Here is a 26,135-nt window from a genome sequence, read left to right on the forward strand (position 1 = left end):
AGTTCAGAATAACAGCATGATAAATAGAGATAGTTTGATCTAACTAACATGCATAGGGTAGTGAGTAGCCCCTTTTATATGTCAATGGGTGACAACTTAATACTACAGAGAGTGACACTCTGATACATCAAGGGCAATACACAATTTTTTTGTATTGATGTATAAAGATCTATCTCAGAGGCAAAATCTCCAGTCAACATAGGGAGCAGTGGAAAGTCCTGCCATTGACTGAGCTCTGTCCATTGTCACCAACATACATGTCTTAGAATCTTCATAGAATCTGCCAGGTGCTATTACCATGCTTCATCAACAATAATCTGGGTGGGTGCCTTCGCTGAAAGAAAGCCTGTGGATATATTGGGCAGTTTAATTGAGGTGTGTTATGTCTGTGATAAACAAATGCTTATAGGATCGTCAACAGGATAGTTGATCCCTCCCTTGCTGCCTCTATCAGATAGAGACAGCAAGGAGGGGTGTAGAAGAGAGAAGTACTTCAAAGCAGCAGTGCCGCTTAGAGCCTGGGATCAGCTGGGGAGTCCCTAGCTGGCCCTGGGCTCCGTGCTGCTGCCCCTTTGACATGCTGCCACTACGGCATTTCAAAGGGGTAGCACCACGTGGGGCCTGGGGTCAGCTGGTGTCCTGTTTCAAAGGGGCAGCGCTTCATGGAGCCTGGGATCAGTTGGGGACATCAGCTGATCCCAGGTTCCATGTGGCACTGTTCCCTTTGAAACGCCACAGCGGTGTTTCAAAGAGGCAGCACTGCCCTATCGATCAATTGAATAGTCGATGTAAAAATGCACTGACTATTTGATTAGTCAATTACATAATACTTAACATCTTTAATACAGGACACTGAATGAATACACATGTAGACTACAAACTGACCATACACACTACAAACTGATTGTTAGAATTTGTTTCTATTTGCCTTTAATGCTGTAGGTACTGCTTTTTCACCTAAATGAACATTTTTTCCCATTCTCAGTAACTACTTTTCATAAAAAATAAATAAAGAATTTTATAGTATATAAAGTTAATGTGCCCAGGCAGGTCTGCAGATTTCATAGTAGCTATGAATGATCCATTAATATTTAGCACATCATTTAATACACAGAATAAGGATTCCCTAAGTATACACAGACACAACTGACCATAAACGTTCAAAGTGAGCTTTTACTGTTTATTTTGTCAGTGACCTGAAGATAATTGTGCCACAACTTCCCTCCATGCTCCCCAAAATCCTTTAAATTCTTACTACTGTGTTTCTAAAATTCACTGAAGTATATCAAGGAACACTAAAGTTCACTGAACAATAGTGCTCCTCAAGGCACCTTCATCATTTGCACGTCACTGAGATGACAATTTATAATCCCACAAGAACAGCCATAAGAATCTTATTGCATTTGAGGAAATAACAGTCACTGACCACAAGGAGAAATATTTTTGTAAAAAACTGTTTTTAAAAGATAATGCACATATTGTTGTTCCAAATTACTGGAGTGGAAGCATTATGTCTGCATTCCCTTGCTTTTAAATGATGATCACAGTGTCACAAAACTCAATTGTGCAGCACTAGAAACCTGTGGGGGATATTTTCTAAGGTACAAAGGACTATTAGGGAACCTAACGTCCATGGAATGTTTTCTATTGTGTAAGTAGTAAGCATGAGTCCTATGCACAGTTTCCTGTGGCAAAACAATCTAGACGCTACAGTATAAAAGGCATTCCCCTGATTTCTCCCAGTTGTCCCAATTGGCAGCCCATAGTGCACAGCCTAGTGGGATACCATGACACACAGGGCTCAGAGAAGCAAAGAAATTTTACACCATGAACTCTCCACTGCTCTGCACAAGTGACAGGATCAGCAGACCCACTGGTAAACATTTACATGTCTTTTTGTGTAGAGAGTTGTGCAACATACAGGATGTGGAATTTAAAAGTTCCTCCACATTTTATTCAGCAGCACTTCAGAGATGCTGTATCTGGACACATATTACTCAGCACTGTAGCTGGGACCAAAGGACTGTGCAGGAGATGCTCCACAACTTGCCATCAGTGAGGATATGTCTACACTGCAAAGTTTTTTTTTGAAAAACAGCTGTTTTTCTGAAAAAAATCCAGTTACATTCACACTGCAATCACATTCTTTTGAAAGAAAATCGAAAGAACACAGGCGTTTTTTCCAACATTGGTAAACCCCTTTCAACGAGGAAAAAGGCATGTGTGGATGGGGGAGAGAGAGTTCTTTTGAAAGAAAAGGAAAGAGGAAAAAGCACAGGTGGCCACTCCATGCATAGTAATCACATCTTAAACATGAAATAGTGTCCATTCAGTGTGGATGCTATTTTTTGAAAAAGCAGATTGCTTTTTTGATGTACTTTTGCTGTGTAGTCGTTCTCTTTTGGAAGAATTTTTGTTGGAAGATCTCTTCCGGAAAAGCTTCTTCCGAAAGAAGCCTGCAGTCTAGACATAGCCTTACAGACCAATAGGTGCCATTGTATTTCACTCAAACAGAAGTGACAGTTCCCACAAGAAGTTGCCTCTCCTCCAGACATAACTTCCTGTGTATGGATCTGCTTCAGTGACTTGCCCTGTGATTTTGAATGAGAAGTAGAGTGTATGCAATGTGGGATTTGAGTACTGAGCAAGAGTAATGGAAGTGAATACATATTCTCTAACCTTATCTTGGCGTGTGGGGTGATAGCTGCAACTCCAGTCCCTATTAAAGAGTATTGTAGCTAAAACTTGGTGCATTGATTCAAAAGGAAATCCTTTAACCCAACAGCGGCATGAAATTTCTCATATTTTCAGGGGGTAAGTGCGTTGAGTTGAAATTTTTTAGGCTCGTAGAAAAGTGGCCAAAATTTTATTATAAAGAACTTATGTGAAAAGAGCTTGATCATTATGTCAGAAACTGAGAAGTGGATGATCAGACCTAGTGGTTGAAGCTGCAGTGATCAGGCCAAGTGGTCAGGCTGGGAAGCAGAGCCATAGTCAGAGTAGGAATTAAGCATGGGGTTGGAACAAGGCTGTCAGAACCACCAAGTAGCAGGGGACATTCCCTGTGAGATAGTGACATTAAGCAGACTAGAGTAGCTGCTCTCATTTGGAGCTTATATTTGGTGGCTTTGGGGGTCACCTGGTTAGAGCTGCACCTGTGGACAGACTGAGTCCTGATTGATTCATGTGGAGCCCTCAGATAATCAGCCTCAGAGATAATTAATCAGGCTCATGCTAAGGATGACCCATCAGGTTAGCAGCACCTACTGGGTTCAAGATCAGAGATTACTCATTACATTTATCCACAACCCCATCCAAAAAATGGCTACCGTGGGGGTCTTTGCTCCAGGCTTATTAGGGTGTAATTGATGGAATTCTCAAAGTGGGTTGAGCGCATGTATGTTTTTAGTGAGCTCCCACAAATGATCAGCTGGACCATAACACCTGTCCCCCAATCAATAAGGTACATGAGCATTCCAGGGGTCTTAATATCAGGTGCTGGGCTGGGCACAAAAGGAGGCAATAACATAAGAACGGCCGTACTGGGTCAGACCAAAGGTCCATCTAGCCCAGTATCCTGTCTGCCGACAGTGGCCAGTACCAGGTGCCCCAGAGAGGGTGGACCAAAGACAATGATCAAGCGATTTGTCTCCTGCCATCCCTCTCTAGCCTCTGACAAACAGAGGCCAACGACACCATATTATCCCCTGGCTAATAGCCTTTTATGGACCTAACCTCCATGAAATTATCTAGTTTCTCTTTAAACTCTATTATAGTCCTAGCCTTTACAGCCTCCTCTGGCAAGGAGTTCCACAGGTTGACAACACGCTGTGTGAAGAAGAACTTTCTTTTATTAGTTTTAAATCTGCTACCCATTAATTTCATTTGGTGTCCTCTAGTTCTTCTATTTAGGGAACTAATAAATAACTTTTCTTTATCGGCCCTCTCCTCACCACTCATGATTTTATATACCTCTATCATATTCCCCCTCAGTCTCCTCTTTTCTAAACTGAAAATCCCAGTCGCTTTAACCTCTCCTCATATGGGACCCGTTCCAACCCCCTAATCATTTTAGTTGCCCTTTTCTGAACCCTTTCCAAGGCCAAAATATCTTTTTTGAGGTGAGGAGACCACATCTGTACACAGTATTCAAGATGTGGTTTTATACAGGGGCAGTAAGATATTCTGGGTCTTATTTTCTATCCCTTTCTTAATAGTTCCTAGCATCCTATTTGCCTTTTTGACCGCCACTGCACACTGTGTGGAAGTTTTCAGAGAACTGTCCACAATAACTCCAAGATCTCTTTCCTGATTTGTCGTAGCCAAATTAGCCCCCATCATACTGTACGTATAGTTGGGGTTATTTTTCCCGATGTGCATTACTTTACACTTATCCACATTAAATTTCATTTGTCATTTTGTTGCCTACTCAAAGTGTCAGAACCTGATGGATGGTCAAGCTTTGGAGTTAAAACAGCAACAATCATGGTTAGTGGTTGGGGCAGCGGCAGTCAGGAATAGCGGTCTGGCCAGGACTTAAAACAGGGATCTGAGCAGGATTTCAGAATGGGTGGGACCAAGGCTGGAGCAGGAAGAGGAGCAGTCTGTCAGAACCACCAAGTGGCAGGGGAGTGGCCAGCAAGATAACAATATTAAGGGACTGGAGTTGTTGCTTTCATTGCCTACATCCTTGGCTCTGGACTCATCTGGCTAGACTTGTGGATTGGCTGAGCCAGGCTGACTGTTGTGAAGCCCTTAGGTAATCATGCTTAGGGATGATTCATCAGATGCAGGCTGAGAGATGAGTCATCAGTTCAGCAGCACTCCCTAGGCTCTGCAATGAGGCAGTAGGACTGGAACGGAATGTGGTGGTGGGGATGTGGGAAAGCTGTCTTTTTGTTAAAAAAGAAAAAAAAATTCTCAGCCATTATTCTGGAATATCAATAAGCAAAACAGCTCGGATTAGTTCCACAACATAGGGGTAAACTGGACAGAAGTAATTGGAAGAAACCCATGAAAATGAACAAGACTGTCACATGACTGAATAATAAAAGCCAAATCTCAGGGAAGCTCATGATACCATCTACATATTTAGTTAGTCTTTAAAGTGCTACCAGACTATTTGTTGTTTTTTAAGTTTTTCCTGTTACAGACTAACTCGGCTACCCCTCTGAAAATAATGAGCGCTATATATCTAGATATCTGTCTGAATGAAAGAAAATGTATTTAGACTAAACTCTTGATTGCAAGAGCAGTAACGGAAAAGCCAGTCCCTCCCATGCTTTTTGAAAGCTCTTCAAAGCTACACTGTAGCTCAAGGTAATAACAGGCGTAAGAGGATTACTCTATTAAAAATGGTAATCAAGATTTTAAAAAGACCATGTTAATTAAGGAAAAAAGGATAGACGGCAGAATGTCTGCTGTATTCTCAATGATAAAAAACTGGCTGACTGAACAGTCACCATTTGGCCACCTACTAAAACAAACAAACAAACAAACAAAAAATATAATACCAAAAGTTTATATAAAAATAAATTCTGGGGAAAAACATCTTTAATTTGTCACATTTGTTTCTCAAATTCTGTACTTTTTTATGGCTAGAAATCAGTTATTGGCTTCTTGCTGTAATTACTTTTGAGTGAGATTACATTTGAGTAAGTTATTGTTATGGCATTACAGTTACAAAAATGAAAGAAATCATACCGATTCCCAAATGCAGAACATGGTACTGCAAGCAAAATACTCTTCTCTTCCTTACAGAATTTTGTGATATGTGATTTAAAATAATGCTGTATTCTCTCCTGGTATTAAAGAAATTTGAGGAGTCAATGCAAATTTGAGGCTGATAAAAATACATTAGCTGTCTTCTGAGATACTGTAATTACATTTACTCAATTATCCCTGAAACTCTCATTCAGTCATTAGGTGTTGATTTGTTTATAAAGTCAGCAAACTGACAGCTGTTTGTTTCTCATTAAAGCCTGTTCTTATGTAAATGTCTTTCATAAAACTGAAATAAATTTTCATCAGTGCTAGAAATGTTCAATTAATATACAATACAATTCCAGAGAACAGGTGCATACATTTGATTTTTCCAATGCAATTTGATTCCCTATTACAGGTTTTCTAACCCAACAGATCTCAGTTAAAACAGAGACCTTATAAAATCATGATTGCTTGGAAGCACTACATTTAAAGATGCATATGTCAATATAAAAATGCCAGAAGATTAAAAAAAGTTTATGCCACAGAGAGATACTGTTTAAATGACTGATTGGAAAAGGAAAATCATCTAGTCCCAAGGTGAACATGTTCCAAGTCTAGTTCCTTGTTCAAAGCCTCAGCAAAAGGACTTTGCATCCAGGAAAAACTCCCCTCCTGAAACTAGAGGCGGAAATATAGAGCATCCCTGCATACCCTGGACCAGGGCTGGGCAAAATATGGCCCATGGGCTGGATCCAGCCCTCCAGGGCACTGGATCTGGCCCGAGGATGCAGCGGGAAGCTCTAGTCTCTGCTTGCCTCGCCCCATCTGCACGCTGCTTAGAAAAGCAGCTGCAGAGTCATTTCTCTTTCACAACTATGAGCCTGGAGCGGGGAGGGTGAAAGGTTTCATGCACTGCTCTGGCCCCTAGTACAATCCCATTGGCCAGTTTCTGGACAGGCAGCACACAAAGCACCATGCATCCCCTCCTCTCCGGCTTGTAGGTATTCACAGATGCATGTGGCCCCTGCAGCCTGTGCCGGGGCAGGGCTCCTCAGAAATGTGTTGGGCTGCTGGTTGGGAGTCACCCAGGTAAGTATCCCGGCCAGAGCCTGCCTCTGGCACCCCAAACCCTCCCTTCCTCAACCCCCTGCCTCCCACTCCTGCCCCCTCTACTCCACATAACCCAGACCCTCTGCCCCCCTTGCACCCATATCTCCTCCCAGATCCAGCACCCCAAACCCCTGTCCCAGATCACAATCCCCTCCTGCCCTAGGTCACAACTCAAACTGCTGTACTCTCTCCTGCACCCATGTCTCCTGCCCCAGGTCATGGCCCCTTCCTACTCTAGGTCACATTCCAAACTCCTGCAACCGAGTCCCCTGCCTTAGGTCAGAATCCAAACCTCTGCACCACAGACCAGTGTTCCAGGTCACAACCATCTCCTTCACCCAAACTCCTTCTCCGACCCCACACTCCCTCCTGTACCCCAGTCCTTTACCTAAACTTCCTTCTGCACTCAATCTCCATCTCAGATCCAGCATCTCCTCCATTAGTATCATGGAAGCATGTGGCTCTTGACCACTTACCAAATTCTTGGAGTGACCCGCCCCCCAATAAAAAATTATTGCCCACCTGCACTGGGTTGACTTGATGCACTTACTGCTACATTTCTCTCTCAGAAAACATACAGAATTAACAGTTATAATAGGAAAAATATATATGAAGATGAGATTAAATGATTTCTAAATGGAAAAGAAAAAGAACTACTACTGTTTTTAAAATCTGGATTTATCCTGTGTTAAATTGTGCTCTCAGATACTAACATGGCCACATATAGGCTCCATCGGGCTGCACTAGGGCTACCCAGAACTTGGTCCAGGTCATTAGTGTGGCCAGAGGGTGAATAAGTGGGTAAGGACAGATCAGAGGGGCATGGAATAGGTGATGCCATGGCTTTGCTATCCCCTGTATGCTGCAGAGTAGAAAGGGCTGACATGCATACTCTCCCATCTTCCAGCAGAAGTGAGGCCTGGAACAATTCTTTGCTGGGCTTCTCTCTAGGCTATGCAGCTTACAACAGGGCCTAGTGACACAATAAAACTGGAGAGAAGGGGAGATAAATACTAGACTTCTTTTCACAGTTCTCTTAATTGCTGCCTGCAGATGAATGTTTTTCCCTTGGCTCTTTTAAAAAAAGAAATTAGGAAAATGAAACCAGCTACCAACCCTGTATTGCCTATTCAGGAACATCTGCCCTCCCATCCTTGATATAGCTGAGGAGCAAAATTGTGGGCTGTCTTTAGAGGAGACACATCTCTCCTTATAAGACATATCTGCACACAATCAGCGAAACATATGGATCTAGCATTCTTTTGTACACTACCAACAGAACACCTCCTGCTTGTAAAGGTAGAAATTTCTTTTACTTTCCCAAATAAAAACTAGTGTTAGAAATGAGAGAGAGAGGTAGTTGTGTCCCATCCCTGCTCCTTAGTGATAAAATCCTCAGTATCAGCTGAGAATAGTATGGAGTATTCACTTTATTTTTTGGTGGACGGCATGCCATTAGTTCTCCCTTTCTGCTCAACTGGAATACTCAACAACATTATGTCATAATTTACTAAAATATATATTTTTATAAACAGGAAGCAATGTGCAGCACCCATGCCTGCTTGGTCTGATACTCTATCTTCCTTTAATGGCAACTAGATAGGCTGAAGATTGATGAGTCTCCTAAAAGAGAGACGTCTTTTAGCTCATGCAGTAGCAACTCATACATCAAAATTCAGAGGTCCTAAGTTTGATGCCATGCACTACTGATTTGGGTCTATCAACATTGCAGTGATAAATTCATATCTTAATTACATACAGAACTCAACTAAGAGAAATAAATCCCTTCAGACCGAAGATGAAATGTGATAAATTAATGACTTTTGCATGGCATAAACCAGTAACTTGACTATCATTTCACTTCGTCTCTTTCCTTTAAACAAGTCTCCTGAATAGAAGATGGAATCATTTTCTTCTGTTTTCACATGTCTAGAAAACCTAAAAGGCCCAAATAAAAAATGCCCGTATTAACACCACTTACACATTTTCTATAATAACTTTGGGTACCAGATAAATCTTGCCATTGAGTTTAAAAACAAAATATTTTGCACCTGAACCCTGCAAGTGCTAAAATCCCCACTTGCAAGATGTTGAATCTCCTTGGGCCTCTTAGATTTGACATCTAAGGCTATTTAACATCTTGAAGGATGAGGATGACTATAATTTACTGTTTGTTCATTGGCCTTTGAATTATGACGTTTGGTATTTTCTGACCAATATTTTATACAAAATATGTGGAGATGTGCAAATGAAATTGCTTGAAGCCAGTCTATGGAGAATACAGAAAAATGTCAAAGAACAGAAAAACAATGACAAATTGATCTATACTGCTATGATTCACTAGGTTGGAAGATAAGCAAGGAGTAATTCTAACTGAAATGATGGAGTAATTTAATTCTTAAATGAAGGAATCTGTGAAGATTAATCAGACATATGATAATCTATTATTTGAATATTACAGTAAAATGTTTATGATAAATAATGTAGGACACCATCTCGTTTGGCTTTTCTGCATATTTTTATTTTCCTAACAAGTATAATCACAAGAAGAAGGAACAGGGTAGGACTTTCTAATCATTTTGCTTTTTGCAAAAGGGAATGATATTAAAGATCTCTGGAGTACAAGAGGAAAAAGGTAAAAATTTCCTGAAATAAATGATTAGTTAATGTTTGTACAGCACTTTAGAAGGCATAAATTGTTATAAAAGAGAAAATTATTATTATTAATAAAACATTTTGTGAGTGGCTCCTTCAGAATAATTGGGTGTTGTTCCTGCATAGAGCTCTGTGTAGGTAGATCCCTATGCTGATGCAGAGCTCATTAAAAGATCAGAAGCTTCGTGTGTTAGGCGAATAATTATATAAAAAATATGTAGTCTCTTACCAAGTTTTCTGTGGTAACAGAGCTGTAATTCTCCTCCACTGCATGAATTCACTGGAATGGTAGATACTTGCTGATGTAAACTCCTGACAGCTAGGCATACTTGGAAGGCATTCCTTAGGGTAAAACATTTCAATATCAGGTTTAATCTGGAGGCAACATTAGGAACTGAACTCTTTTTGGAAGTGAAGGTGAATCACATTCAGTGAACCCAGAGGCTGTGTGGTCCAGATGTCAGAGCAAAGAATTGAGAGCCAGAGGATTCTAAGATGAGCCTAAGGTTTTCTTTGATAACCTAATAATAGTAACAGGTTAGGACAGAAGAGACCATATGGCCCATTTACAGCAGGTCTGTCTAGCATTAGTACATTGTGATGTTTCTCCTTCATGTGGATGTCTAATTATATTCTTCAATATGTTCACAGATGCCTTTGGTATAATTTTACAAAAACTCCTTAGTGTCCTTTTGCTGTTCCCCTCCTGTATGTAATTCTTTAACATACTCAGGCAGTTTAGTTACAGTCTTGTATTTAGAATGTTATTCACTTCTGTCACCTCATCTCTTTTAATAGTGAAAATAAATGCAATTTCATTATCTTTTCTGGTTCCTCTGTATCATTCCTGTAGTTGTACACTGAGGTTGTGGTTTCAGTGTCATTATTATAGTACAGCCCTCAAACAATATCTTCTAAATTGTTTATTTCCCTTTTTATACATGTAAGTATTCAATTTCCTCATTCTACTGCTATTGAAAATTTGCCTCATTATTTTAACTTTCTGCACTTTATCATGTCTTCAGGTACTGTTTATTATTCACTTTCTCAGCACAATTTCCTTTTTTTCCCTAGTTTTCAGTCCTACGCTCACTACTCTGTGCTATATTTCCTAGTGGAAAGAACAGGAAACTGGGAGTTAGGACTCTTTGGTTCTTTTCCCATATTTTCTTCAGAACTGTTGTATAATCTTGGCCAAATTAATCAATGATGCTGTGCCTTAGTTAATTTATATGTAAAATGGGTATAATACATTTCTATTTTACAAACAGGCTACAGGCTTTTATACTGTTTTATGTAAATAACAACCTGAATGTCTAACTCTGTTGTTATAGGAGTGAAAAACTTGGTTTACTTTTGTTAATGATAATTGTGTTTAAAAGCTAAATTAAGAAATAATTAATAATATTTTGTCTGCATTTCATCTGTAGATACCAATTTCAGGGGTACACTTGCATGGAGCTTATAGTATGGACTCTCAGACTCAGAGTTCTTTGAGGCAGGGAGCTGACTTAAATGTAATACATCTAGTACATCTTCAGTGCTAAATAACTAATAATAGAATCATAACTTGAAAATACTTTAAGTGACTAAGAATATTTGTTATTAAAGTACTTCAATATATATCCATGCTTTGCAATAATCTTTAGAGAAATAGGAGAATCTAAAGTCATCCTATCCACTGGCCAAAGCTCTCATATCTCTGTCATGTGATTTTCAACATTTCTTCTGAAGAAAGAGATTCCTTCTAGCAATTTCCCAAACATTTTCTCTGATTCATCTCTCATAAAAGGCCTGACAAACACAGTCTGATGATCAGTTAGTGAGAGGCAAAAGGAATTTTTCAGACATTTTAATTAAGTCGTGCTTTGTTTACTGTCTAGATTACCTCTTTGCAGCATACTACAAATAACCTCCACTTTTATCCTTTCATCATGGTAACACCTGGTGATGTGGGAAAAATGATTCAGCTGCAGGCTCTTCCTCTTAACTCAATTGAGACAGGACAAGGACGTTGAAAACTAACGGGAATTGATCTTTCCATATGACAAGGGCAAACTCCAAACACCTGCCAGTAGGATCTATTTGTAGAGACTATTACAGCACTTTTAAGTAGAAGTGACATAAACACTATTTAAGTACAGTATGTATTGCTTTGTTCTGAATACTATTTCAATCAATGAAGCATTACAGAGAGAGAGAATAATGTCTTCTTTAAACATTAGGCTACTGCTATTTATCTACTATGCCCACCAAAATAAAGTACTAAGATACAACATGACAGACTTTTTTTATTGCTCATGAAAACTGCTCATGAAAACTGCTGGATTGTGGTCCTGGACTCTAAAATTGTCCCTGCATATCTGCAGGACAGGTACTCCACAATACATGTTAAACCTGGGAGCTCAAGGAAAAGATGTTAGTTAACCCTATTGGCTAGTCAGGGTTTGTCCTCTTTGTTGACATGGACAAAAAGGATGCATTGGTGCTTCATTTGCAATAATTGCACTATTATTATAGGAAAGGATTGAGCCCATCAATTTACATAGACAAATAACAAGCTTGAGATGGTGATCACTGTTGATCACTGTTGCTCTAGTCCGGCAGAAAGAATTTATGCAAATAGCAAAAGTCTTGCTACAGTAGTAGCATAGTAAAAGTGTGACCCACGATGAGGTAGGGGTGGTAAACACTCTTTTTCCCCCTCTGTAAATAAATCAATTTCTACCCAATTTTGTATTTCAGACTTCCAGAAAATGTTCTTCCAGGTGTTATGAAAAGCAGATTGAAGAGTACTATCTGTCCCTCCAATTCAGGACTTCCATAAATGTAGCTTCAGTTGTTAGATAATCACAAACACGTGAGCTCTGTGAGTGGATGCCACTAAACAAAGAATTTACTAACCAATCTGCCTTACCTCCTGAATAAGGTGCCAAGTCAGGCCATGGTTGGTGGAGTATTCCAATTTCACCTGGTTGTCCATGTGAGGAGTAAACTTCTGGCCACAGCCCATCACCAAGTTGAACTGTATCATATATGAAGCTCCAATTTGCATGGACTGTGTTTCTACATAACGCATGCTAGAGGTCAATTTAGAATCTCCTGTGAAACTGAAAGATAAGGCAGAGAATCAGAATTAATTTCTGAAATATCTCAAAAAGGTAACATTCTGAAAGATTATGGAATTAATTATAACTTTATTTCTGAAAACCTTTCATTCTGAGGACTGTCACATAAGAGAGGGACCCAGACATGGTCTTCCACAGTCCACAGACCTCAGTTTGAGAACCATTGGACTATAAGTTATTATGATATTATTTGTGTTCCATTAATGTCTGGGAACCCCAATCAAAGATCAGGTATGTACAGATAAGCAAAAAAGAATAAAGCCATCAGGACAGTTGCACTGCAGCCTGACTACAGATCTGGCAACCGCCAGTCATGTGGTCCACTCTGGGAGCAGCCGGGCAGCCACCATGCAGCCCTGGCTCCCCCACTCTCCTACCAAGCCCACCACCAGCAGCAGCTTACCTTCCATGTCCAAAGAAGGTGAGTGCTGCTGCGCGAGGAGGTGGATGGGATTACAATTCTTTGCGCATGCCCATGCAGGTGCGCACCCTAGAGGGAACACTGAGTGGCTGCCATATTTGGTTCCAGTGTGAGCCATATTTGGCATGTGAACCATAGGTTGCTGACTCCTGGTCTAGATGGTGCTTGCTTCTGCCAAGTGGGGACTGGATTTGACAACTTCTTGAGGTCCTTCCAGTCCTATAATTCTATGATTAAAGCTATGATCACTACCTCCTTTCCCATTACTTTTCCCTACAATTCTCCAGTATACCTGTTTACTGCTGTATTTTACTTCTAGTATACTTAAAGCTTTCTTTGTGTGTTGAAACAAACAGTTGGAATATATCTGAAGATGTTATTAAAAAAGAGACTACTGAACCTAGGTACAAAAACAAATAGAAAGAGACATACATGAAGTGTGTTTAAATACACTGTTTTATAAACATTAGTTGGGAACTGAATTCTAATTATGTATATAATTACAGATGAGCAAGCAGAGAAATAGCCAATACCCCTCTGTATCTGTACCCAATACCCACCTGTACAAAATAATTATTCTACCTGCAAGCACTCTGTACTAATTGGTACTTCTGGGAATGGTATCACAATGAATGTCAGCCCATTGTTGTTTTTGTAAACTGGGATGGGATTTGCAGATTTGTTACACTTTCAAGGCCAGTACTTTCAGGAATAATAGAAAGCCACATGGATATAACACTCAGTATGTCCTGGATCCCTTACATACATTTAATCTACCTACTATTATAAAGAATATGGCTCAGGTATCAAACAGATTATAAACAGCAAATTTAGATTGTCTGTTGTACATAATCCCCCCAAACAAAATCAAATATTACTAAAATAAAATTGGGGATTATTGGAAAAATTTTCCCAAAATTGTATGCAGAAATAGTTTCAGATTTACAGATTCTGAGCCAGAAATGAAAGCCCTCCTGTGAGGGGCTGCCTCACAGATAATTAGAGGCAATCTTCTCTCCACTGAAAATGTGCTTAGGATGACATGCTATAAAATGATTTATTTCATATTGACTATACTTGTTGTAATGAAAAAGCAATTGTCAGAGTATTCCCAAGAGAACAGTTTCAGTGCTACAGCAACTCATGCTCATGGAAAGTCATGAGTTAGAAAATGAGAACCAAATGGACTCCCAGCTGGGAAAAGCCAACAATAATTAATTAAACTATCAGCCATTTGTATGGACCTGATATAAGTTTAAAAATTTCCCTTGAGAGAAACAAGGTCAGTGAAGGGCATAGTTCATGTCTTACAATGAGCCTGAAGAATACTTATGCAGCAATAAAAAGTTGATATTCCAAAAGCTTTACTTATTTATTTGGCATAGTGAAAAAAATCAACACTTTTATCACCATGGAAAACTAGTGACCTGGGTGTAAATAAGAGCGTGAATTCAGTACAACATCTGTTTTTAAAATTTTGATGTGGGCTTAAAGGAAAATAAAGCAAAACTTTACTTTCCTATCTAATCTTGAAAAATCATGTACATGACATATCTCTAATGACTAGAGAGGAAGAACAATGTCATTAAAGAGCTTTCATGCTAACTCTTAGATTAAAAACATGCAAACAATATGAGCCTTGCCACGTTAGCCCATTTTAATGCGCAGTGAGTACTTTCTTGTCCTTATTAAAATAGTTAACGCTGCTTCTATAGTCTCATTATCACTACCACAGAACATTGTGCGTTGTTCTCACAGCCAAGCCAACTCTTTATAGTTTGAGAGATGATCAGAAAGTCAAATAAGATTACTCAAATATACTTGTTAATAAAACTCCAATGGCACTATTTTAGGTGTCCATGGGGATTCTGTAATTATTTACATTTCCTTGAGGGTTCTTATAATTACTATGGTTGTACTCTATCAAAGTAAATGTACAATGCAGTGTAAAATTTATTCCTTATCATGAAATGGTCATTGGTTCTATTGTTAGTGACATGTACATGGAGTATGATTACAATGAATAACTACCAGAAAAATTAATGTGCAGAAATCAATTAGCTAGTACAAGGAAACCAATCACTTTGTAGATTACTCACTTATTATACTAAAATTAACTACTTAAATCACAATACAAATGATTGATGTTCTCACCAAAGGGTCCAGTCATGGCCACAGCATGGTTGAACATTTCCCAGGTAGAATCCCAGAGACTGAGTGACTTCTACTAGGTTGGTGAAGTCTAGACTAATGCTGTTGAAAAGTACAGAGGTCATGATGATCTCATCAATAGCCCATACATCTTCTCCCTGAGAGGAGTGATATGGTTGCCACCATCTGAACTGAATACCAAACTGTCTTGCGTCTTCTGGTAGCTCCACAGAAATTATTCTGAAAAACAAATCCAAGTTCTTATTCAAACTGTCATTATACATAATTTTGAGGGAATCCAAAATGGTTCCTTTTTCTTTTAAAATACACATTGAATCTGAAGATTATGGTCTAAATTCAGACTGAGGCCTACATGAGTTTCTACTGTTGCAGATATGACACAAAGGGTAGAACTCAAAGGGTACGTCTAGACTGCCGGGTTTTGTCGACAGAAGTTTTGTCGACAGTATCTGTCGACAAAACTTCTGTCGACAAAGAGCATCCAGACACATTGAGTTCTGTCGACAAATCAAGCTGCTTTGTCGACAGAACCCTGTAGTCTAGACACAACCCTACAGGCAATAACACCTTCTGTCAACAGAACTCTGTCGACAGAAGGTGTTATGCCTCGTAAAATGAGGTATACCAGCGTCGACAAAACTGCTGAGTTTTGTCGACGTTATGTCGACAGAACTCAGCGGTAGTGTAGACGCTGGTATAGTTTTGTCGACAAAAGTCCATTTTTGTCGACAAAACTCAGTAGTCTAGACACACCCAAAGGCAGAAAAAGTTAGGGCTGGGCAGCTGGAGTTGAAAAAAAAAAGCTATAACGTCTTCTCTGCCATGGGATCTTGGCCTTGCAGAACCCACACATCTATAACACTGGATGCAGCAGGTGCAGCAAATTAGCCTAAAGGTTCCAACGAGACAGCCCACTCCCAGAGTAGTTTCTGTCATGCTTCTAGTAAGAAGCCCCAGGCAGATTTCAAATCTTTCCTTCCATGTGAGAAACCTGTCAGTAAGGCAAGTGAATTCAACATCTCTTGCTGCCTTAGAACTGAAATTTGAGCTACAACACAGCAGTCCATATTGGCACAAGGTGGGGCAATATGCATCTCCCACCATCAGATTCAATGTTGCAATCCCTATGCATTTTTTTGATCTGATAAGACACATGGGGCTTGTGCGCTCTACTCTAGAGTGTAGGAATACTTTTAATTTCAAATTTATTTTCACTGCAGCATACAGTGAAGTTGTGCATTCACCTAGAAGAACTAACCATAGCAAATTCTCAGCTTGAGGACCAATCAAGATTAATCTTGTCACGTAGAGAGATTATGTGTAGTCTTGTGTGGCATATACATTTCTTTTATTGCTGTGTAGAAATTTTATTGTAGGTTAGTCCCATGAGCTTACTATCCTGTGCAAGGTCACTTGATTTGTCATGGCAGCTATCACAACAAACCTGTACTTGACAAACTGTGAAGAAAATTAAGAATAATATCTAATTTCCAGGAGCAATTATCGTTTACATCAGCAGGTAGCATACATTAATTGCCATTGCAATGACACCTTCTTGAAAGTTCCATAAATCATGAGTACCATGCTGCCCACATACAACATACAAGGTGAGATGTGAAGCAGAATGGCAAAATGGACATTTGTCTCCATCAGTGTACAATTAATTGCAGGCAATGGGGTTTTCAGTAAGTTTATACGGAGGTTCATGTTTTTTTCTTTCTCTTTAAAGAGGAAATTTAAATAAAATAGCAGGCCAGATAAAACAACAAGGAGTTCAATGGCACTAAAAATCCAGATAAAGTGAAAACATAATTGTATACTCTCAGCACTAAGTTTCTCCAGATTTTATGATTATTCAAAGCTTGTGGTGTAATCTTTTGTTTGTTGTGATGTGTGAAATTATCTTGTACCTTTAGGTATATTTGCCCAAAACAAAACAGTGAAAACCACTTGCTCAGTTGTCTTTGTGAAACCTAATTTATGCATTAAAACTGATGAGCATTAACACATTTATTTTAAAGAAATAACTGTTAATTGATTAGCAGGAAAAATCAAATTGTGTGACAAAACAAGTGCTTTTGGGAAGCACTAGGAAAGAAATGAAGATTAGAGATTCAGGATAAACCATTTGCAAGAAAAGCTTTATTGAGGTTCTTGCCTCATGAGATGGCATCCAGGATTGGTAAGTACAAACAGTTTGTGAAACAGCTACACTCAAAAAAAAAAATAAAAAAATAAAAAAAAAATAAAGCTCAGTTATAAATATGGATGAATATTTAAATAAGACAGAGCATCACTGAATGGTCACGTGATGCTGTAGGATCTTCTCAAAGGCTGATTGAACAGGTTATGCACATGTGTTTCTTTATGATTGGACACAGGAAGATGAAACAGTCTTCTTGGGATTTAAGAGCATCCATGGAACCACTCCACAGCTACTATTTAGGGCTGTGGTAGTGTTTACAGAGAATTTTTTGTTGGGGATCTGTGTAGTGGGTTTAAGGACTTAACCATTTCACAGCATGTGAACATGCAGGATGAATGAAATCTCTCTGTGGGCCTTTTTGCTGGCACTTTCTCTAACCCCTTGCAATACAGCCAAACCTGTTCTGCCCCTTCAGTGGCAGATTTGTGACTTTCTAAATAAGGGTGGAGAGGCACTAAAAGGGTTCTACTAAACAAGAGATTAACTTCAGCTCACTTTTCTCTCCTTGGTTTCAAAGCAAAGATGCATTTTTGAGAAAGTCTGTGAAAACCTATACAATTGTTTTAAAGTTAGGTGAGCAGAAAATATGTATTTTCTACTTTAAAAATGAGGCTACTTTAAAAATAAGGAAACTGAGGCACAAAATGTTTAAGTGAGTTGCCCAAGGTCACACAGGAAGGTCTGTGGAACAAATAAGAGCCAGGTTTCTTAATTCCCATGTTCACTAATCAATTACAAAACCAACCTTTTCCCCAGAAAAGAAATCCTTGTCCACAAGTGGTATCAAACCTACAACCTTGGCGTAGGTTTTTTGAGGCATACATGTTACCTAGGGGCTGAACTTACACTGAAAGCCTAAGAAGTTTTTGTACATAGTGGTTTGTTTTCATGAGCCAATAAAATGAAGTAAGCTGGAGAGAGCTAGCTAGCACTCATGTGCCATTAAAGAACACTACTCAGCATATAACATGGAGCATGGCACGAAGTAGGACTTTCTAAGAACACAGTTCTATTTTAGTGTCTGACTTCTGCTATTTAATTAATTTTGCATCTTTTAAATTCAAATAAGTAGTTATTCCTAGCTGGCAAATCCTAAAAATAGTCCCTACGCATATCACAAATATATTGATGATAATGGAAAATCAACTAATTACTTGCCTGTTAAAATAAACTACTCACCCTCACAACAGGGGACAAATAGAATATTGAACACTGAAAGGCCATGTAGAGCATATGTTAACATGCAGAACCTGAATGTGTTTAAAGTTACAACAGTTTCTTTTGTCTGACTTTGATTTGCAAGGGGTAGATAAAAAGATGGGAATTCTTGCTGATGACTTTTCCACCACAGAGAAGAAAAGCATTCTTAGTACCATTATCACATACCATTAGGTTTTTTAAAAACCAGCTGAGAGACCTTTGCTCTGATCTCATTCTTTCAAGCTATGCACATACCTAATATTGAAAAACCACTGCTGTTCTTAGAAGAAAAATGTTGCTGTCAAATAGCGGTAGATTAAATGCACTTTTCAGCAGAATATTAAATATGTATTTTTTTCATATGACTGAAGATTAATTAAATTTCTGGATACAGATTGACTGCTAAACTTTATAACAGTCCATCTGTTACAAAAAGTAGACATTTTTAGGCAGCTTAACATACAAAGGTAGAGCTTTCTTCATGTTCTTAATCATAATCATTGTCAGCATACCTTCCTGTTTGCCTGTCTTTATTTTTTCCATTTTCCCATAATCTATACTAAAAAATCCCATGGGAAAATTTTTTATACCATGCACTTTTCAGTCATATATTGGGTATATGTTGAGCCTAGTCCTTAGTGCTACAAGAACAATGGAAGCTAAACAGCTTATACTGATGATCAAATAGAAAAAAGGTCTATAACAGCAATGTAAATTACTACATTTATATATGAAACTTGATTAATATCAGTTAATGGGATATGCATTTCCCATTTTATGGTAAAAATTAATACCACCGTATATTAAAAACCTTTACGGAAATATAAATCCTACAGTTGTATTTTTTTTATCTAAAAATGAGAAACAGCACCATATAAAATATATATGTGACCATGACAAAGGAAGTGAAAGTAAATTGTGGAGTAGGATTATTAGCACTAGGGTTTACATAATCACTCTCTAGGAAATATTAAAAACTTCAGAAATTAAAACCTACATAAAAGACAGCCAAAGATAGTTATTGCCCTCATGTTATGGTATACTACTTATTACTCCCAATAAATATTTTAACATTATAGAATTGTTTCCATTGTAATATTCTTAATCATTTTTTCTATTGTGTAGTTATTATATTAGTGGGAAGAGTTAATCAAATCTTTCCTTGATATAGCCTCGACTGTATTTGATAAATGTACATTTTTATTACAATTTAACAGCAGTCAGCAAGCAAGGCAAAACATATAGATGTATAAGAATTTAGTTTTCTGTTTGGATGGCTCATGTTTTCCAGGGTTTCCCTTAAGAACCTGGGATATCCTTATGATTAGACCATGCCCAGCCCATCTTCTTGGGCCCACAAACTCCTAAGCTTTGTCTACACTGCAGGGTTTTTGTGCAAGAAGCCGTTTGCGGAAGAGATCTTGCGCAAAAACTACTTGTGTATCCAGACCTCAAAGTGCATCACAAAAGTGATGTGCTTTTGTACAAGACAGTGTCCACACTGTATGGACACTCTTGCGCAAGAAAGCTCTGATTGCCTTTCACGGAATGGCCGTCAGAGCACCTGTGCTTTTTCCAATAGGGGTTTCTTGCGCAAACCCCCTTCTGGGGCGTCCACACCTACCTTTTTGCACAAGAGCTGTAGCAGAAAAAGGAGTTATTCCTCATGGGGAGAGAAATAATTCTACCGGCAAAAGCGCTCTGTTCTGTCCATTTTCTTGCGCAAAAGCTAGCTTGAGGTGTGGACGCTTCGCCGGTTTTTATGCAAAAACAGCCACTTTTGCACAAAAACCCTGCATTGTAGACAAAGCCAAGATGTGTTGTGTTAGGATATCTGTAGGTTTAATGCTGCACACATTTCCCCTTTAAATGGCTGTTTTTGTGGGAGGTGATAAGACTGGTTCAAGCAAATCGAAGGTCTTTGAGGCCATTATACCTCTCTTCCTTAAATCTGCTGCAAGGCCAGAGATTTACTGTGAAACTTTTTCCCGTCTCTTGTTCTGCCATTTAAGCTGGAGGGTTGTTCTACAATATTTCTTTTTATATGAATGGGCAAAAGGGGAATGTATTCAGAACTGGTGTGCATGTTTGTCTCAGGTAATGTTAGGATAAAAAAGGAACATCCTGATTCATCATGGGGTTTAAGTTGCCATCACAGAATGCTCAGTTAGTAAGAAATAACCCACATTTAAAGCCATACTGAGACCTTCTGCAAGTTTGGCAGCAAAGTTCTAACAGGTTCAAGGAGGTAATGATACAGACTTTAATAGATTATTATTGTGTTAATAATATAAAAGTGGCTATGGCTGATTGTACAAAAGAAAAAATCACTGATGAATATCTGCTCCTCATTTTATCTTAGCTCTGCTTTACAGTGTATTTTAAACAACACCAGTTCTGTATGAGATAAGCAAACTTGGGCTAAAATGAATCTTGGAGTAAGAAGATGCATCTACATTGAAGCCAATTTACATAAGACTGAATTTCTTTGCCAATATTCAAGACTCAGACTCACATGGTGCTCAGAATACTCTGATTTTTAGCAACACAATAAGTTGTTCAGTGCAGAATATGTAAGTTAGATCTCACAGATCTCAGAGTAGTTGTATTTATTCTCTATATTCACTGAATATTACAGCTCACAATATTTAGATATCTTTAGATATCACTTTTTTAATTATAATCCATATACCTTGGTTCATGATAGTTGAGATAAGAATAATGTTCTACTAGTTTCCATGTAATCCCATTGTCATATGAATAGTGTAGTAACACTCCTTCTCCTGGCTGATCAGGTGCTTTGCATGTACTCAGCACGGACTTGCTTCCAAGGCGCAGAGTGAACTGGAGGAACCTAGATCAGAATTATGCAAATATTGGTAGGATTCCATTTATATAGCATTTATGTAGCACTTATTCTTAATCACATTTTCTAATCTTAAAAATTTTGAGAAATACCAGTTATGTGGTGTTTGTAGTAGAAATGGTTTTTACAATCAAGTAATACAATGTGGCATATATATTTTTAAAATGCCAATCATTACAGGATTTAATTATTTATTAGGCACTGGAGGGGAGGAGGAGATACTGAATGGATCTAATCAGCTGCCACAAGCTGTCAAATAAATACAACCTTATACATAATTAATTAGCACTTGGCTCTGACGCTCTGTTTTGATATTAACATTTCATAGTTTCCAGCCTGGCTATACAATAACTGCCACCGCATCTATTTATAAAACAGGGGAAATGAAAGGACTGTAGCTTATTCCAAACAATCAAAATTAAAATACGAAACAAAATGTTCTATAATTTTTCTCATAATACTACAACAGAAGTTAAATGAAACAAAAAGTGAAGATGAAAAGACCAGGAAATTCTATTACAAATGCAGTCTTTAGATTTATTTATAGCACATTCCCATTCTTTCATATTCACCTGGACTGTGAGCTGTCAAGAAAAGAAGTGATTAGTTGACGTCTTCCATCTTTGTTAAAAACCAAGGCCTTGCCACTTGCTAGGACTCCACAGCCAAAGCTGACTTCAGCACCACGGATAGAGTAGAAATTATGATAGGATGAGAGCCTGGAGCTACCAAAGCTTTCTGAAATAAACATTGGGAAGGTCTGGGAAGCCATTTCACATGCAGGTCCTGAGTACCCAGGATCACACCTATAAGAAAAATACATTAAACATAATTCATCTCAAATAAATATTATAAATCCTTTTCTCCCATGTGCAAGATTGCAATTCAGTTTTTCAACCAAACATAAAAGCTGTAAACTTTTAAAATCTTAAAAATAAAGGCCATTATTTCTTCAACTTAAAGTGAGAGAGTCTTCAAAACAATATTGTATTCAAAATATTCTTATTTGTTTTGGTCAATATTTACATGTCAGGTCAAAAATTGTTAATATTAATCTAAATAGAAGTCAATATCTGTATATCATAGAATAAAAATATAAAGATAGTCTACTTCTTGTATGCAGTACTATGATTCCACTGACGTGTCAAATCATTAGTTTGCTACTACGTACCTATAAAACAAATTATCATTACAGCTAATATCACTCAATATAACAGAACTCAGAAAATATTTAGAACACCATCTTCAAAAGTGGCTAATGATTTTGAATGCCTTAAGGGTTAGCAAGATACGTTGAAGGAGCATGACTTTAAAATAGCACTGCCCTTTTAAAAATCAGCCTTTTTGGAGTTCAAAAGTGGTACAGTTTAATGGAAAAGCCATAATTTATCAGATAAAACACAAAACATGTATCACTGTAATTTTTAGCATGTAATATAGAGCATTTCAAAATGAATAGGTGGTTCAAATCTTTCCAGATTTAATACGCAATAAAATTATTCAAGTATTTTAGAAACTTACTACTAAACTTACATTGTATTAATAATTTGATGCATTTTAGATGCTACATTAACTGATTTTTACATTTAGCCTTTATAGAATTACAAGGGATGAAATAAAAATAATTTAAATCTTTAGTTTACAAAGTAAATTTAATGAGAGAAAGTGAACACATCAACTCTGATAGTATTATTGCTCTTACTTGCAGCCATTCCTAGTACATTGTCCTCTCCCTGAGCAGAATCTGAGGCAAGATGGACCGATATAAACTGCACAGAAAAGAAATTGGTTAAATTAAAGGTTATTATTATGTCACAAAAAAATGTAACCAACATTTTGTTGAGCATGTGGGTCCAGACAGTGTTATGTTATCTGTTTGATTCATTTATTTGGCCTAACTCTGCAGTGCTGATAATGTCATCCTTACCGTATTAGAAAAGCTTGATCAAAGTTGAAGGTCTGCAGCATTTCCTAAAGACGGCCAAACTCTGGATTTTGTGTGTGAATGCTTGAAAAAAGGTCTGGAGAGCTAAAAGATCAGTTTGTTGAATCTCTGAAATTTTTCACTCTCTCGATCTCACAATTTTTAATTGGCCAGTTGAGATGTGAATGTGAGTGATTTGTAAACATATTTGAGTCCAAGCCTACTGAGCACGGAATGTCTTCAATTCCCCTGACACATACTCAAGCTAAGAGCATTCACCACCTTCAGAGACCAGGCTCTTCAGGCCAGATACAAAGTCCATTGATGCCAAAGGAAAGACTTCAATTGATGGGTATGGGATGCTTAGTGGGTAGCTGATAAATTTGCCTGTATACTACAGTGCTCAATGTTTAAAATCCTTTGACAGAACTACTTTTATTGCACAACTATTGATTCGCATATTTTGTTCTAAAATAAATATAGTTTAATGGATTTATGGTGAAATTCTGACACTACGAAGTCAGTAGGATTTTGCCATTGACCTCAACAGGGGCAGGACTTCACCTTTAATCATTTAATATATTTTTTATTCCTGGTCTTACAGAACAGAAAAATGCAATGATTTGGGGAAACATAATAGAAGATGTGCTAAGAACACTGGCACCATCTATATTCTTTTTCTATTTCTAGCCTAAGAGTATCAAGGGCAATTATTAAATAGGAAATTTACACTTAATAGTGTCTTAATTCTGTAATCCCTACAAAGGTAAAAGTCCCAGTGGGGGGGGTCTGACCTGCATACACTCTGCATTACTGAGCCCTACACTACATTAATAATTTTTGATGGGGGCTACTCCAAGATTTTGGAAAGTGGTCAAGGACTGCACTCTTCCATGATATTAATGGAGGAGGTCTGGTGTGGAGGTAGAGTGCAGAAGGGAGCTTGTGATAAGGTATTGTGGTGAGAAGGGCATGTGGGGTCTGGGAGGGAGTTTGGATAAAAGAGGAAGTTATGACTTGGGGCATGGGACTGGGGTTCAGGAGGCAGTACAAGGGCTTGGGCTGTGATCTATGGCAGGATGGGGTTGTGACCTGGGGTAAGGGTTTGGAGTGCTGGGGTTTGGGTTGTGACTTAAGTCAGGAGGAGGCTGTGACCTGGGGATGGAGACTGGGGTGCAGTAGGGGGAGCAGAGGTTTGGGTTGTGACCTAGGGCAAGGGATTGGGAGGCAGGATCTGGGAGAGGATATGGATGCAGGAGGTGGGCAGAGGTTTTAACTTATATGGGATAGAGAGGCAGAAGGGGGACAGTGGGGAGGCAGGGGTTAGGTTGGCAGAGGCAGGCTGTGACTTGCAGACTTACCTGGATGATTCCCAACCAGCAGCCTAGCATGATTCTCAGGCCAGCTCCCTGCCTGCCCCGCCCTGGCACAGGCTTCAGAGGCCATGAGAGTCTGTGAATGAGAGCTGGAGGGGAGGGAGGAGTGGTGCTTTGCACACTTCTTGTTTGAATAAACTGGCCAACGGGATTGTGCTGGGGCAGAGACAGCACACGAAGCCTTCTTCCCCCCCATAGCTGTGAAACACAAATGGCTTAGCAGACACTTTTTTGAGTGGCATACAGAAGGGGGTGGGGCAAACAGGGAGTCTGCCTGAGGCTCTCTGCTGCATCTATGGGCCAGCCCACCAGCCCTATTTTGCCCAGGCCTGCACTACAGAGAACTGTCCTCAGACTAAAAAGAAAGAAAGCCGCAATAATCCTATGTGTTATACACTGATTGCATGTTAACCAAGTAAAACATAGTGGAAAACATCTAACAGCAATTCTGCCAAAAAAGATCTGGATGGTTCTAGCTCACAAATGAATGCTGCGCCCTGAGCAGAAAGGCTGAACAGGAAACATGAAAGAGACAAAAGACAACCTCAGGCTGAACAGGAGGATCCCAGAATATACAAAACAAACAAAAAGAAACATTTATTGACAGCACAGGGAGCCTCCCAAAAAGCATATGTCAGTCTCTTAGGGTACGTCAACACAGCAAAGTTATTTTGAAATAACAGCCGTTATTTCAAAATAACTTTACTAGCATCTACACAACCAAACCGCTATTTCAAAATTAATGCGAAATAGCGGAGCACTTATTTTGAATTTGGTAAACCTCATTCTATGAGGAATAATGCCAAATTTGAAATTGCTATTTCAAAATAAGTGCTGTGTAGACACTTATATCGAAATAGGGGGATTCCAGCCTTCCCAGGGTGCCCTTGTGGCCACTCCAGCCTCAACCAAGAACACTCCTCTCCCTTACCCCTCCCCGGAGCCCTTAAAGGGGTTGACTCTGGCCACAGTGCCTGTGCCAGCTCCAAGCCTGCCAGCCCAGAGCCAGTAGTCACTTCCCCTGACCCAGTGGCCCCAAAATATGAGCCAGCAAGCCACTGGCAGCCAGCCCTCCACCGCTCCCCAGGAACAGTCTGCCAGCTCCCAGAAGCCTACCAGGGCCTGGAGAAGGTGGGCGCCTTCCTGGTCCAGGATGGAAATCATGGACCTTATTCAGGTTTGGGGGGATGCCCCCAACGTCCATGAACTCCGCACTAGATGGAGGAACGCGGCCATCTATGGCAGAATAGCTGCCAGTCTTGCCACCAAAGGACACATGCGAACCCAGGAGCAGGTTTGCATGAAAATCAAGTTGGTCCGGCGAGACCCCCCAACCCTGAGCCCTGAGTTTCCCCTCCTCTTTCTTCCCCT

The 26,135-nt window shown here is 39.1% G+C and overlaps 1 protein-coding gene across 2 annotated transcripts in view; it reads right to left on the reverse strand.

Annotated features, from left to right (window-relative positions):
• RELN (reelin) overlaps positions 1 to 26,135 on the reverse strand; it is a 491,382-nt gene that overhangs the window by 137,061 nt on the left and 328,186 nt on the right. For both annotated transcript variants that reach the window (XM_006137543.3, XM_075926876.1), the window contains 6 exons: positions 23,167 to 23,233; positions 22,037 to 22,270; positions 21,291 to 21,452; positions 15,175 to 15,411; positions 12,389 to 12,581; positions 9,701 to 9,813 (listed from right to left, as the gene is read on the reverse strand). In XM_006137543.3, the coding sequence (XP_006137605.2) occupies positions 9,701 to 9,813; positions 12,389 to 12,581; positions 15,175 to 15,411; positions 21,291 to 21,452; positions 22,037 to 22,270; positions 23,167 to 23,233 (1,006 nt within the window). The remainder of the gene's footprint in view (positions 1 to 9,700; positions 9,814 to 12,388; positions 12,582 to 15,174; positions 15,412 to 21,290; positions 21,453 to 22,036; positions 22,271 to 23,166; positions 23,234 to 26,135) is intronic.

This window comes from Pelodiscus sinensis, chromosome 1 (assembly GCF_049634645.1).
Source record: "Pelodiscus sinensis isolate JC-2024 chromosome 1, ASM4963464v1, whole genome shotgun sequence".
NCBI classification, from domain to species: domain Eukaryota; kingdom Metazoa; phylum Chordata; order Testudines; family Trionychidae; genus Pelodiscus; species Pelodiscus sinensis.